Here is a 13,012-nt window from a genome sequence, read left to right as displayed (position 1 = left end):
CCCTCCCCAGCTGGAGAAGTGTCCCACTTCTTCGGCGTCTGGTGATCAAGGGCACCCCTCCTGGGAACCTGGCACCTTCCAGGCCAAAGGTCTGCTGCCACCCAACGACCATGAGAACCACGGTCTGTGGGACCAGGGTTGTCTGCTCTTTGTTCCAGATCTTGAAGTGGCTCTACTTTTTGCAGCACAGACCTCCTCGATCTCAAACAGAAAAGAAGGAACATCAGTTGAGGGACAAGGGGCCTGTGTCGCCAGAGGTCCTGTCCCCCACCTTCGCAACCTGACTCTGACCTGCTGCTCATGGACGTCACCTCCTCCTTGTCGGTGATGGATGGTGACATGGCGGCATGACTGGCTTTAGCCTGTTCACCCCTCCCCCCATTATCATCATCGTTCTGTGGTTACCCAATGGAATTGTAATGGATATTACAGCAACCTTCTGGAGCTGAAATCCCTTATTTCATTTTACTCTGCAGCTTGTGTGGTTCTACAGGAATCTCTATTTACTGATAACTCTCCGACCCTCTGTTGGTTCCCTGCCTTCTGTCGAAATCGGGTCGGCCCTCTATGGGCCTCTGGTGGCGTTTGTATGTTAGTCTATACGGACGTTACTAGCACGTGGATTACTCTTCAAACGACATTCGAAGTGGTTGCTGTTATGGTCCACCTGGACTCTGGGGTAACAGTCTGCAGTCTTTATCGCCCTCCTGACAGGACTCTTCCACCTGCTGCCTTAACAAACCTTCAGCAACTTCATCCCCTCCATTTTAATACTCACCATCGCCTATGGGGAAGTGTATTTTCCTCTAGTTGGGGTCTTCTCATAGATCAGTCCTTTGTAAACCATGACTTGAGCCTTCTTAGTGGTGGCTCCACGACCCATTTGTCTTGCTCATGGTACCTTTCCTACCATTGATCTTTCTTCTCCCTCCATTACACTGGTCGCCACACGAAGACTTTTGCGATAATGACCACTTCACGTTGATTCTCTCGCTTCCTTCCTGCTCTCTGATGGACAGGTTACCTCGTTGGTCTTTCCAACGTGCTGATTGGCCTCTACATACTGCACAGGCCGTTTTCTCCCTCTTTGATGTGTTGTATTGATGTCCTACGTCACATGTATGATGATTGTTCGCGCTGCTAGCGTAACTTGCAAACGTTGTTCGCAAGTTACTTGAACGGATGGTAGCCTGTCGACTCTATTGGGTCCTCGAATCTTGGAATCTGTCTCCTTACCAGTGTGGCTTCCGAGGGGGACAGTCTCCGATCATTTACTTCGCTTATCCGCAGTTCGGCAGGCTTTTTCCCAGTGCCGCCATTTGGCTGCAGTATTTTTTGACCTTAGCAATGTCTGTGACACAGCTTGATGCCATCATATCTTACACTCCAAGAGTGGGGTCTTCGAGGCCCACTCCAGATTTTTTCCGCCAGTTCCTGTTCCATTGGACGTTCAGGGTTCGGTTTGGTATTGTTTCTAGTTCTCCAGGGACCCAGGAGAATGGTATCCCTCAGGTTTCCGTGTTGAGTGTACTTTCCTTCATTGCTATAGATAGACTTGTGGCCCCTGGTCGGTCATTTGGTCACGTCTGCTCTGTATGTGGAAGTTTTCTGCATTTGGGTTGGTTCCTGTTCGATGGCCTCTGCAGAGTGGCAGCTCCAGGGTGCTATTCGGCGTGCCTCTGGATGGACCCTCTCACACAGGTTTCAATTTTCTGCTTTAAAATCGCGAGTGGTCGACTTCTGTCTCTGTACTATGGTCAACCTCGATCTGGAGCTCTACCTCGATGCTCGACAATTACCTGTGGTCCCACGTTTTCGTTTCCTGGGTCTTCTTTCCGACAAAAGGCTCACTTTGCTGCCTCATATCACACTCCTGAAGGTTTTACTTTTTGTCCGCCATAGCAATATGACGAAGGCCATTTAATTTTGGTCCTCCGTTTCCGTGTGGTCTTTCTACCCATTTTTCTAGGTGACAGTTTTTAGGTGTCTTCTGTTGGTTGGGACTGACGTATAGTCTACTTTCAACGCCTGTCTTCGTGTTCTATAGTTTAGACTTGGGCGTGTATGACCCCAGGTTTTGCGCCCTAAAGCAAAACACGCTTGATGGATGGAATTTGCACGCAACTTCCCCAAGTCTGATGAAAAGTATGTTTCGTCGGCAATTTTCTGGAAAGTACTTTAAACGGGCACGAAAAAACATCCATCACGTTGACAGGTTATAGTTTTTTCCAGTCAGGTCAGGAAAAATAAGATGCAGCACCCTGACACAAGGGTGGGCTGTGCGTTAGTAAGACACTGCCTCCAAGTTGAGCTGTGGCTAGCTGGGTGATGACGATACGTGTCAGGGTAACCTTATTGCGGTTGTAGCTATTTAAGAATAGATATCGATCTATACCACTTCAGGTGAATGCTGGTTGGCGGTCAGTGTCTGTGAATCTCGGAATGTACCTTCCTTGGGACCGCTCGGCTTGGGGACGCAGTGCTAGCTGATCATGTATCACCAAGGCCATGTTGCTCCATCGTGTACTCGTATCAGGCTGTCCGGATGGCTAGACGTGTTTCTCCCAGGAGGAACAAAACGTAAGAGTGGCGTGTGGTCCGCCACCTAGTCACTGCCCTAAGGAACAGAGGGATAAGAATAACGTGTTGGCAGTGCCATCTGCCCCTACACAAAAACGGGCTTTATTACGGTTAAGCTGGACGTTGCCAAGTGAACATCGAACCTGGAAACCCAGAGGGCACGCGTCTGAAATTATCACCAAAGTAACAGAACACCGAGGAGGCAGGTGCGTGGCTTGAACTGAGCAGAGCCGCTGCTACTACTCGTCTTTTTCTCAGTCGACTACTCTTGCAAAGTGTCCAATGCATGCCACTAGCGTATTGTTTCCGTCGTCCTGTTAACGCGCCGTCGCCACAATTTCATTTTTTGGGAATGTCTGCGGCAGAAGATGAATTTGTGGGAGCGAATTTCTCACCAAAGTTCTTGGAAAGATTTTACGCTACGTTCACATTGTTCAGAATCTAAAGTGCGAATCACTCTTAAAAATATCCAGTACCTGGTGGTAACTGATCATGCGGAAGGCAAAGAACAGCTGGTAAAACGGTAAAAGTGGCTAATTTGAACGGTGACTGCGTAGAAAAGTTGTTGGAGTATTAAATCGTATGTAAAATAGTTTAATTATCAATATCTGTAGGAAATGTTTTCCTTTGCAGATGAACCCCGTAGTTGAACGTGCATTGTGCTTCTGAAGTAGTGAGAGTTTAGTAAAGACCGTCCAGAATCTGCTGTACAAATTGGAAATTTTTCACCTCGGACTTTTCACGCCTCTGAACTGCCCGCTGTAGAACTTTGCAGAGCGTGTGCAACCTCTCAGACCTGCTGCGCCACCATTCAGCAGAGGGCGGCACCTGTGGAAGAACACCTGGACTAGCGCGACGTACTGACAAGGGAACCTCCCCATCGCACACCCTCAGATTTAGTCATAAGTTGGCACAGTGGATAGGCCTTGAAAAACTGAACACAGATCAATAGAGAAAACAGGAAGTAGTTGTGTGGAACTATGAAAAAAATAAGCAACATATACAAACTGAGTAGTCCATGCGCAAGATAGGCAACATTAAGGATAGTGTGGGCTTAGGAGCGCCGTGGTTAGCGTTAGCAGCTGCCTATCGAGAAGTCCTTGGTTCAAGTCTTCCCTCGAGTGAAGTTTCCGTGCTTTATTTTCGCAAAGTTATGATCCGTCCGCTCGTTCATTGACGTCTCTGTTCATTGTAATAAGTGCGATTAGTAGACGGAAGGACGTGCCTCTCCAGTGGGAACCGAAAAAATTTGATCGCAAAGTCATAGGTCAACAGATTCCACAACAGGAAAACACGTCTGATATATTCTAAACGACACTGGTGACGGCATGTGCGTCACATAACAGGAGTATGTCAACCCACCTAACTTGTACACTAGGCGAATGGAGAAAGATTCTACCTTGCCCGATTTAAGTTTTCTTCTGGACGTGATAATCACTCACAAAAAAGTGATGAAAACAGACTTTGTCACACAAACTGCAACAAATGAATGAAACAGTTTCACAGTCGCACACTTTTCCTTGTGCTTTGTCAAAACAAATGTTTTTAACGTTTTCAAATTTTTCCGGGTGTAGACCGTCAACTCCTGCATATATCAAAGCAAATCTGAAGATGTACTGGAATTTTGGAGAGCGAAGTTTATTATGTGTGGATGCCTGAACTTTGATAATTGTCTGAAAATAAATTAAAATTTTCATTCGAGGGCAGACTTGAACCCTTCGATCCGCAGTTGCTCACGCTAACCACGGGACCACAGCACTCCTAAACTCACATTATCCTTGATGTTGCCTATCTTGCGCATGGACTACTGTTTGTATTTTTTGCATAGTTCCACACAACTTCTTCCCGTTTTCTCGATTGATCTGTGTTCAGCTTTTCAAGGCCTATCCACTGTGCCAACTTATAACTAAATCTGAGGGGGGGGGGGGGGGGTGGTGCGATGGGGAGGTTCCCCTGTGAGATAACGCCTCTGAATGAGACATCTTCTAGTAGTCAAACGTAGCGAAAGTCAGATCGAACAGACTTCACCTATAAAAATGAGCATTTTTCCGAGAAAATACTGATCCTACAAGAAGTAAACAACGATCCAGTACTGATAACACACGTTTGTGAAATGTGCATGACAGTCGCAAAGGACCAGACCGTGAGCTTCTCGCATGCATTCACAAATCCTTGAACGAAAGGAAAACATAGTAATTAGGAAACTTAAAAACAAAAATAATTTAGATTACGTATTCTTTCTAAAGTGACTATTCCGCCGTTCTTCTTTGATACAGAACATACTGCAGTTCACTCAGCACAAAATGGCTGTCCTATATCCACCAAATTCTAACTTCGACAGAGGACGAAGGAATGTATTTCAATTCTTTTAGCATTGAGCTAAAGAAGCAGTGGAATGAGAACGACTTTTCTATGCTCGGTGGCATGTAACACCAGGCCAGTGAACAGCTCGTGTTCAGCGAGGTTAGTCCACAGTGCTCTGCAAAGGCGATGATATACTCAGATTTTTGGATCACATTCCACATGAGTTTGTAGCGGTGTTGGTGTAACGATTCTTGCTGTTACCAAGCGAGGGGAACGCAACAGCAAGAATTCCTCTACCTGTTTTTGACTAGCAATAACTGGCCTTGTATTTACTTGTCGCACGTTACTAGTTTGGTTGAAAACGACCGTCAACATGTTCAATGAAACGGACGAGGCATCTCCAGTGTTGTCAAAGCGCACAAGGGTAGAGCTGTGAAATAAAATGGATATATGAAACAGCTGAGCTGTAATTTTAAAGTTATGAACTTCAAACGGTCGTCAGTTCGGAAAGATCAACACTATTTCGAACCAGCTTACGATCAGTGTAAACGTCTTGCATTTGGATGTCAAAAATAGTGGCACGAATTACATTCAACAAACCACAAACCTAGTTCATATTAATGCTTGGAAAGTACAGCAATATACTTCGAAATAAGATCACTTTTATGCAAAAAAAAACTGGTCAGTAAGCAGAAATTTAAATAGAAAAATTATTCCGTTGCTTACACCTCACTTCAACACGTCCTTACATACGGGCACGCATTTATCGTTACCTTGATCCACCAAACCTTTACTACTGTCTCCATGACGATTTAAAGCAACGACGGTAAAAGCAGTTTAAAACCATACATCGATGATAAACTTTTATACATACTTGTAACATACCGTTTGATAGAAGCAAGACTATCAGTTAATTAATAACTAACTTAAGCTGCACTTTGCAAATTATAATAACACGAGCTATTGGTAAAATTCTGTAGTCCCGAGTTATTTTTATCCGTTTTTTAGATAAGGCACAGTATATGGTGTCACCACAAGACACCACACTTGCTAGGTGGTAGCCTTTAAATCGGCCGCGGTCCGCTAGTATACGTCGGACCCGCGTGTCGCCACTATCAGTGATTGCAGACCGAGCACAGACACACGGCAGGTCTAGTCTAGACTCCCTAGCGCACACCCCAGTTGTACAGCCGACTTTACTAGCGATGTTCACTGCATACACACGCTCTCATTTGTACAGACGACAGTTTAGCATAGCTTTCAGCTACGTCATTTGCTACGACCTAGCAAGGCGCCATATTTGTTACTATGTTTTGTGAACAGATATTGTGAATCATGTACCGTAAAGAGCGACGTTCATCATTAATGGATTAAAGTTAGGTATCAAACTAAATACGTCTGCTTTCTGAATTCTAATTCCTTGTCATGTTCCAGACCTCACGGCATTAGTCCTTCCCTCCTCAAGCCAGCCCGCGAGAGCTAAAACGCGTGCACTTCGGCCCCCTCCAGTAACACGGTGTTGGCTCTTCTGCCAACACAACACACTATCTTACGAAGCTTTGGTTGTGAGCTCGCAGTTTTTGGTAATGGTTTTCCCTGTCTTAGTGTTTTTCAGTTCCTCTTGGATGCGGTCTTTCTCCACACCCTACTTTGTTTCAGAGGAAACTCTGTTGAATAGTGGATGCTTTTCCCGCCTTGACTACATTGGAGCAAGGGTGTGTCGGCTGTGGGGTAAGACTTCTACCCCCCCACCCCACCAAATCACATTCAGAGACCTGTCCCCATCTGTTGCTTTACCTATTTTTCTCCTGTTTTTGTTATTGGGAGTCAGACATCCATTACATTTTAAGGCTTTCCACTTTTGTCTTTAGAGCAAACTAGCACACTTTGCTTTGTCAACTGTCCTAGCCCTTTATCCAGCTAGCAGGGCTGGATGTGGGGTCTGGACTTGGCCAGTCCCTTCAACAACTGTTTTTTCTTTGCCCTAGGAAAGCGGCGCGGAGCTGGAGGGGCTGCCTGCTGCAGCTGCTGAGTCTCCAGCGCTGGAGAAGGCTGGTAAGTGTCTGCGTGAAGCTGACCTCACAGTGGTACAGAGTGCAGGCATAAGCTCCTCTTGTACACGATCGACTGTCTCGTCTCACGTGACTGCTCGAGGCAAGTCTTAGACAGTGCAGCTGGCATTTAGTTCTGCACAGGGACTGGTCGGTTAAGCGGTGATTCTGCTTTACAGTTGTCTGCAAAAATTGGGTGCCACGTGAAAGCTGTCTGCTGTGCAGTATGGAACCTGAAATGCGAAAGTGAAGTTATGGTTCAAATGGTTCTCAGCACTATCAGACTTCAAATCTGAGGTCATTAGTCCCCTAGAACTTAGAACTACTTAACCCTAATTAACCTAACATCACACACATCCATGCCCGAGGCAGGCTTCGAACCTGCGACCGTAGCGGTCGCGCGGTTCCAGACTGAAGCGCCTAGAACCGCTCGGTCACTACGGCCGGCTGAGGTTATGAGGAACAATTTTTTTTAGGAAAGACGAAATATAATATCTAAACGTAGGTATAAGCAATGTTAATACGCAGTTAATGACAAAACCAAAATCCATAGCGAACGATCTTGTCAAGTGACCTAGTATATTAATTACCGCCCTGAGACGTGGAAGAAAAGTCATCGAAACTCACAATACACATTTGACAGAAAAATATGTACTTGAAAACAATTTCTAGAAAGCAGGAAAGTGCCTTTTCGTTTTACCTTTGTATCCTGTTTCTTTGCTTATAGGAGGTGCCAAATAACCCAGAAAGTAATCTTAGTTGTCAAATAATTCTGACTTCTTGCACTGTTGAAATGATTATTAATGACATGTTTATCTTTGTGTGTCGTCCTTTATGTAAAATGTAGGCTTTCCCTCAGTAACACCAGTAGAAACAAGTGCGAGGACCTTGTGTAACCTATCAATATCCCGAACAGTAAGAAAACATAACGTATCAAGGTGGGAAAGAACAATCTGTTTGTACGACACGGGTGAAGTCGGCCACAACTGGTTCGCCTCAAATGTGAGGAGAGGTTGCCATATCCGCTTGTTTCAGCGCGAGCGTAATGTGCAGCATACCTCGAAATTCAGAACTCTGTACTAGGCACAGTTCAGAGCATAAACTTCATACACATTCTCGTGTAGCGGTTGGCTGATTTACATGCGTGCACGGAAGGCGTATGCACTTTGACTAGGCTATTTCCATGAGAAAGCGGCTCGTGTAAAACGGGGCGCTGATTAGGTTGATTTCTACGGGAGAAGCATTTGAGAACACTTAGACAAATAACTCGCTCCGTGTTCTTGCTTAGACCTAAAAACGCTTTTTAACCACCAACCGGATGCGAAATTAAGGCCACAGTGAAAATAGTGTGGAGAGTAGTATAGAAGCAGCGCTCGCTAGTACACCTGTCTATTGCGTCATGTCACACACTCTGGTTCTGAGTGCACAGTGAACACGAGGATGCCTAGAAAGTGTTTTCCACCAAGCATGAAAGCCTGCTGGGTGTTTGGCCTCATTTCCTGGAGCCGACATAGTGTCGCGCATCATAACTGTCGGCCTCATACTGCAGGTGCAACGAAGGTGAACTGTTGGGTATGACGGCAGCGTTTTGGTACACAGCGAGCGGCAGATCAGAGTAGGGAATTGGCGGAAATGAGGTGGGTGACTCCTTTGACAAGGGTATTGGAAAGCTGGAACAGTGCTACAACAAATACGTAACTTACTGCTCTTCAGTCCTTTGCCACCTGACAATTCCAATACTATCAGCAAGCCTCATCATCTTTCTCTTGTCTCAGAGCTTAAATTTCCTCTGCAAACATTTTTTGGCTTCCTTTACTGCTTACACAAGGCAGAACCTGAACAAGATTGGGGTATGCTACGACCATTTCTCACTGCTTCCCTATCACGTCCTTAGTTATATGAATCTAAGGTCTGGTTTCTATAAACGTTGTACACATCCCGCCTTTGCCTGTCTTTTCCTCCTGCCACGTTTAGTATTCAAACAGCGTGTTCCACTGACACTGTCGAGAGATTCCCTTACGACAAACGTAGATCTTCTTTTAACCTATTTCCTAAACAGCTCTAGCCTCTATACTGCCTCATGTGCCCCACTTTTCCCAAGAGCCCAAACCGATCTTAAGGTTGGTTTCTTTTACCATTCCTTTGTAAATTCGTCAGTATTTATTTTGCAAGTTTGGGTATTAACGCAACAGATGACCACGTAACATTCACACCTGTCAGCACAGACCTTCTTTAAAACAGCCTTACCCAGTTGACTCCTTATGGGAGAGTCACTTCCGTTCTCTGCCTTCATTGCGACAGTTACTCTTAGGATTTCCAGGGTCTGCTTTTCGCCTCCTTCGTTGGACTACTTCGGCTCTTGCCACTTGACGGATGAAGGAACTGATGACATTGCAATTTAGTCCCTTCCACTCCATACCAGGCAACCAAAATTACTCACCTGGGAACATTGTTCCAGGCACCATTGGGCTGGAGCGAGGGATCTCGCCTGATGCTTCTCCAGAAGAGCAGGAGGAGCCCCCACGAAAGAAGTCTGCGTCACCGGAGCGCTCCCTGGAGCGGGCAGAGGGCGCGAGCTCCTCCAGCCAGCAGGAGGGGGGCCAACAACCGCTGCCGGATGAACCTTCTCTGGAAGGCCAGGAGCAGCCCCCACGGAAGAAGTCTGCATCGCCAGAGTGCTCCCTGGAGCAAGCAGAGGGCACGAGCACCTCCAGCCAGCAGCAGGAGGGGGAGGGCCAACAAACCCTGCTGGATGGCTCCAAGAAGAGGTAAAAGCAAGGCAGCGTCTGGGTCTGCGTTCTGTACTCACTGTATGTACGTTGTAGCCATAGACGGTAAGAAAAGAACGCATGTCTAATCAGCCATGCCACACACAGGCTGTACTTAACTATTATTAATTTGCAAAAGTTCCTTCAGAATAATATGATATGGTGTCGTGGAATAGATCTCACTGGGAACGTTACTTCTACATAAGAAACGAACGACGATGGAAAAATTGCTTGTAAAAATAACGGTCATTTGATCAGCATTAGCATCAACCTTGAGGTTTTTGGAGAGCTTTGCAACGTTGGCATTTAAACGGCCAACTCCTCACGCAATGGAAAAGGCACTCCCCCGATAGTGTTGGAAAAGTGTGTACGTAGGTGACTTACCAATCTTCTCAATCCATTCCTTCTTTTTCGAACAGTCCACGGGTATACTGCCGGTTCATTGTGTCCAACGGGCACAATATTTCAGCGGTCAGACATGTCGCCATCGTCAGGTGCGCTGACGAACTGAACTCCCGAGGGCGGGCAGCCGTTGTAAATCCCCTCGCTCCTCCCACCCCCACGGGCCGCTCTCTTCGCCGTCCGCGCCGGCGGGCGCGAAGACGTGGGCGTCGGAATCGGCCGCCCGCCTTCAGGAGCTCAGTCTGGGTTTAGAGCGCGACATTTTGCACTTGACCATTTCGTTACTTTGTCATGAACAGTTTTCTGCAGATATCATTGTTACCGTGTTTTTCAATCTGGAGAAGGTCTGACATCTTATGGAGAACTAGTATCCTATGTACTCTTTACATGTGCGGCTTCCTTGGCTGCCTGCCCTATTAACTTAAGGAATTTTTAAGACAGTTGTCAAGATGCGTGTGTGGGTTCTGTGTTGTTAAACATCTTTACCCAGGAAAACGGTGTGCCTCGACGTTCCGTCCTGGGCGTCGTCGTCATTGCTATTGTCATTAACCCTATAATGGCCTGTCTCCCGCCAGGCATCTCCAGCTCCCTTTTTTGCTAACTATTTTGCAGTCTACTGCAGTTCCTTACGTAGCTGTCTTACTGAACGCCGTCTTGATCGTCTTTACTCCTGGAGTAACGACAATGGCTTTCGTTTTTTCCATTGCCAAAACCGTCTGAGTTTCTGGCGATGCAAGTAGTTTCTCTCACCATCTTCACAACTTGGGCCTATTGCCGTTCCGTTCGGTAAACCTAGGAAATTCCTTGTTCCCATGCTCGATAGGAAGCTCTTGGTCCTCCCATGTGTCTTACCTGGCAGCTCGCTGTACGCGGTTCCTCAATGTAAGTGTCCTCAATTGTACTTCCTCGAGTGCCGATCGAACCACCTTCTCCATTCATACCCCTCCCCTGTCCATTCTAAACTCGACTGTGGGTGCTTTGTCTACACGTCCATCCCTCTTTCTCAGTCACAACTCTCTCCACCTTCGTGGCATCTGTTTGGCTTGTGGTCCCTTTCACACTAGCCCAGTTAAGTGTATGCTGAAGTTGCTAAACTACCACTGCCCTACCGCCGTGACTTTCTCTTCAGCAGGTATGCACGCCAGTTCTACCATGCATGTCAACCCATTCTATGCCTCCTTCGATGATGACCTTGATCGCCAGTATGGGCCACGTCCGTCTTGTTACCACCTAGTCAGCTTTCGTCACTTGATCTGGTGCGGTAACTTCACACCACTTGCAGCTACCCCAGTGGGGGCGAGAACCCTTTGGCTTCGTTAAGTGGCCCATGTTAACCTTGGCCTTCATTCGCTTCCTAAGGACACTACTCCAGCCTCGGGCTCACCTTCAGATTTACGACCTGCACATGGAACTTCATGATAGTACCTTTGTGTACACTGATGAATCTCGGACTGCCTGATGTCAGGTGTGCCTTCGTCATTGGCTCCCTTGTCTTTAGATATCGGTTTCCGCCAAACTGCTCAGTATTTTCAGCCGAGTACTTCGCCCTTTATTACGCCACAGAGTACATCTGGCGACACATTTCAATTGTCCTCTGCTCACTCAGCGCCCATCAAAGACGACGTGCGCTGTACATCGCCCATCCCCTAGTTCAGAGGGTCCGGGAAAACTGTCACTTGTTCATACTTGGTGGAGCCGCTGTGGTGGTCATTTGGGTTCCTGGTCATATTGGTCTGCCAGGAAACGAGGTTCTGACGCTACTGTTAAGGCTGCAGTCCTTGTACGTCCCGATCGAAGCTGGATTATGGGAGCTTCGTCTACTCGTCCGCTCGGCCATCCCTCTTACGCCGTCTCAACTTCATCCACCATCGGGGGTTACGTCTTGCGACCGGAGCCTTCTACACTAGTCCTGTTCAGTCTTTATGCTGAAGCTGCTGAATTACCATTGACCTACCGGCGCGACATACTGCTGTGTCGGTATGCCTGCCGGCTGTTGTCTATGCCCGACCACCCCTCTTACCAGTCCTTCTTCGCCGATTCTCTCGACCGTCAGTACGGGTTGTATGTCTCTGCCCTGCTGCCCCCCGGAGTCTGCTTCCGTCGCCTGCTTCGGCAATAGGATTTTGCCCTGCCTACCACCTTCAGAGAGGGTGAGAGCCCGACACCACCTTGGCTCCAGGCTCCAGTTCATATTTATCTCGACCTCAGCTCACTCCCGAAGGAGGGTACTCCGGCTGCAGTGTATTGCTCACGGTTTGTCGAACTTCGTGCTCGCCTTGCCGGTCACACCTTTATTTACACCGATGGCTCCAAAACTGACGATGGTGTCGGCTGTGCCTTTGTCGTCGGGGCCGCCACCTTGAAATACCGGCTCCTCGACCAATGTTCGAGCTTCACGGCCGAGCTTTTTGCTCTCCATCAGGCCGTTCAGTATGCCCGCCGCCACCGCCATTCATCGTATGTACTCTGCTCTGACTCGCTCAGTGCTCTTCAGAGCCTTGTAGCTCCCTATCCGATCCATCCCTTGATTCAACGGATACAGCAGTCCATTCTTTCGCTGATAATGGTTCTTCTGTCAGCTTTGTGGGTTCCCGGACATGTAGGAGTGCCTGGGAATGAGGCTGCGGATGCTGCAGCGAAGGCTGCAGTCCTCCTGCCTCGGCCAGCCTCCCATTGTGTCCCGTCATCTGACGTTCGTGGGGATGTTTGTAAGAGGCTTGTGTCGTTGTGGTGGGATGCTTGGTCATCCCTCCAAGGAAACAAGCTTTGGGCAGTAAAACCGCTCCCAACAGCTTGGACAACCTCCTCCCGACCATCTCGGCGAGAGGAGGTCCTTCTGACCAGGTTGCGGATTGGGCATTGCCGATTTAGCCACCGCTACCTGCTCTCTGGTGACCCAGCCCCGCA

General features: G+C 47.6%; 1 protein-coding gene across 1 annotated transcript in view; it reads left to right on the top strand.

The window, feature by feature from the left end:
* Window positions 1–13,012, top strand: part of LOC124775232 (gametogenetin-like) — a 76,142-nt gene that overhangs the window by 13,328 nt on the left and 49,802 nt on the right. The window contains exons 2-3 of the mRNA XM_047250070.1: window positions 6,873–6,939; window positions 9,394–9,703. Of these exons, the coding sequence (XP_047106026.1) occupies window positions 6,873–6,939; window positions 9,394–9,703 (377 nt within the window). The remainder of the gene's footprint in view (window positions 1–6,872; window positions 6,940–9,393; window positions 9,704–13,012) is intronic.

This window comes from Schistocerca piceifrons, chromosome 2, assembly GCF_021461385.2.
Source record: "Schistocerca piceifrons isolate TAMUIC-IGC-003096 chromosome 2, iqSchPice1.1, whole genome shotgun sequence".
In the NCBI taxonomy this organism is placed as follows: domain Eukaryota; kingdom Metazoa; phylum Arthropoda; class Insecta; order Orthoptera; family Acrididae; genus Schistocerca; species Schistocerca piceifrons.
Note: the sequence above shows the minus strand (reverse complement) of the source record. Positions and strands in the feature narration are given on the sequence as shown.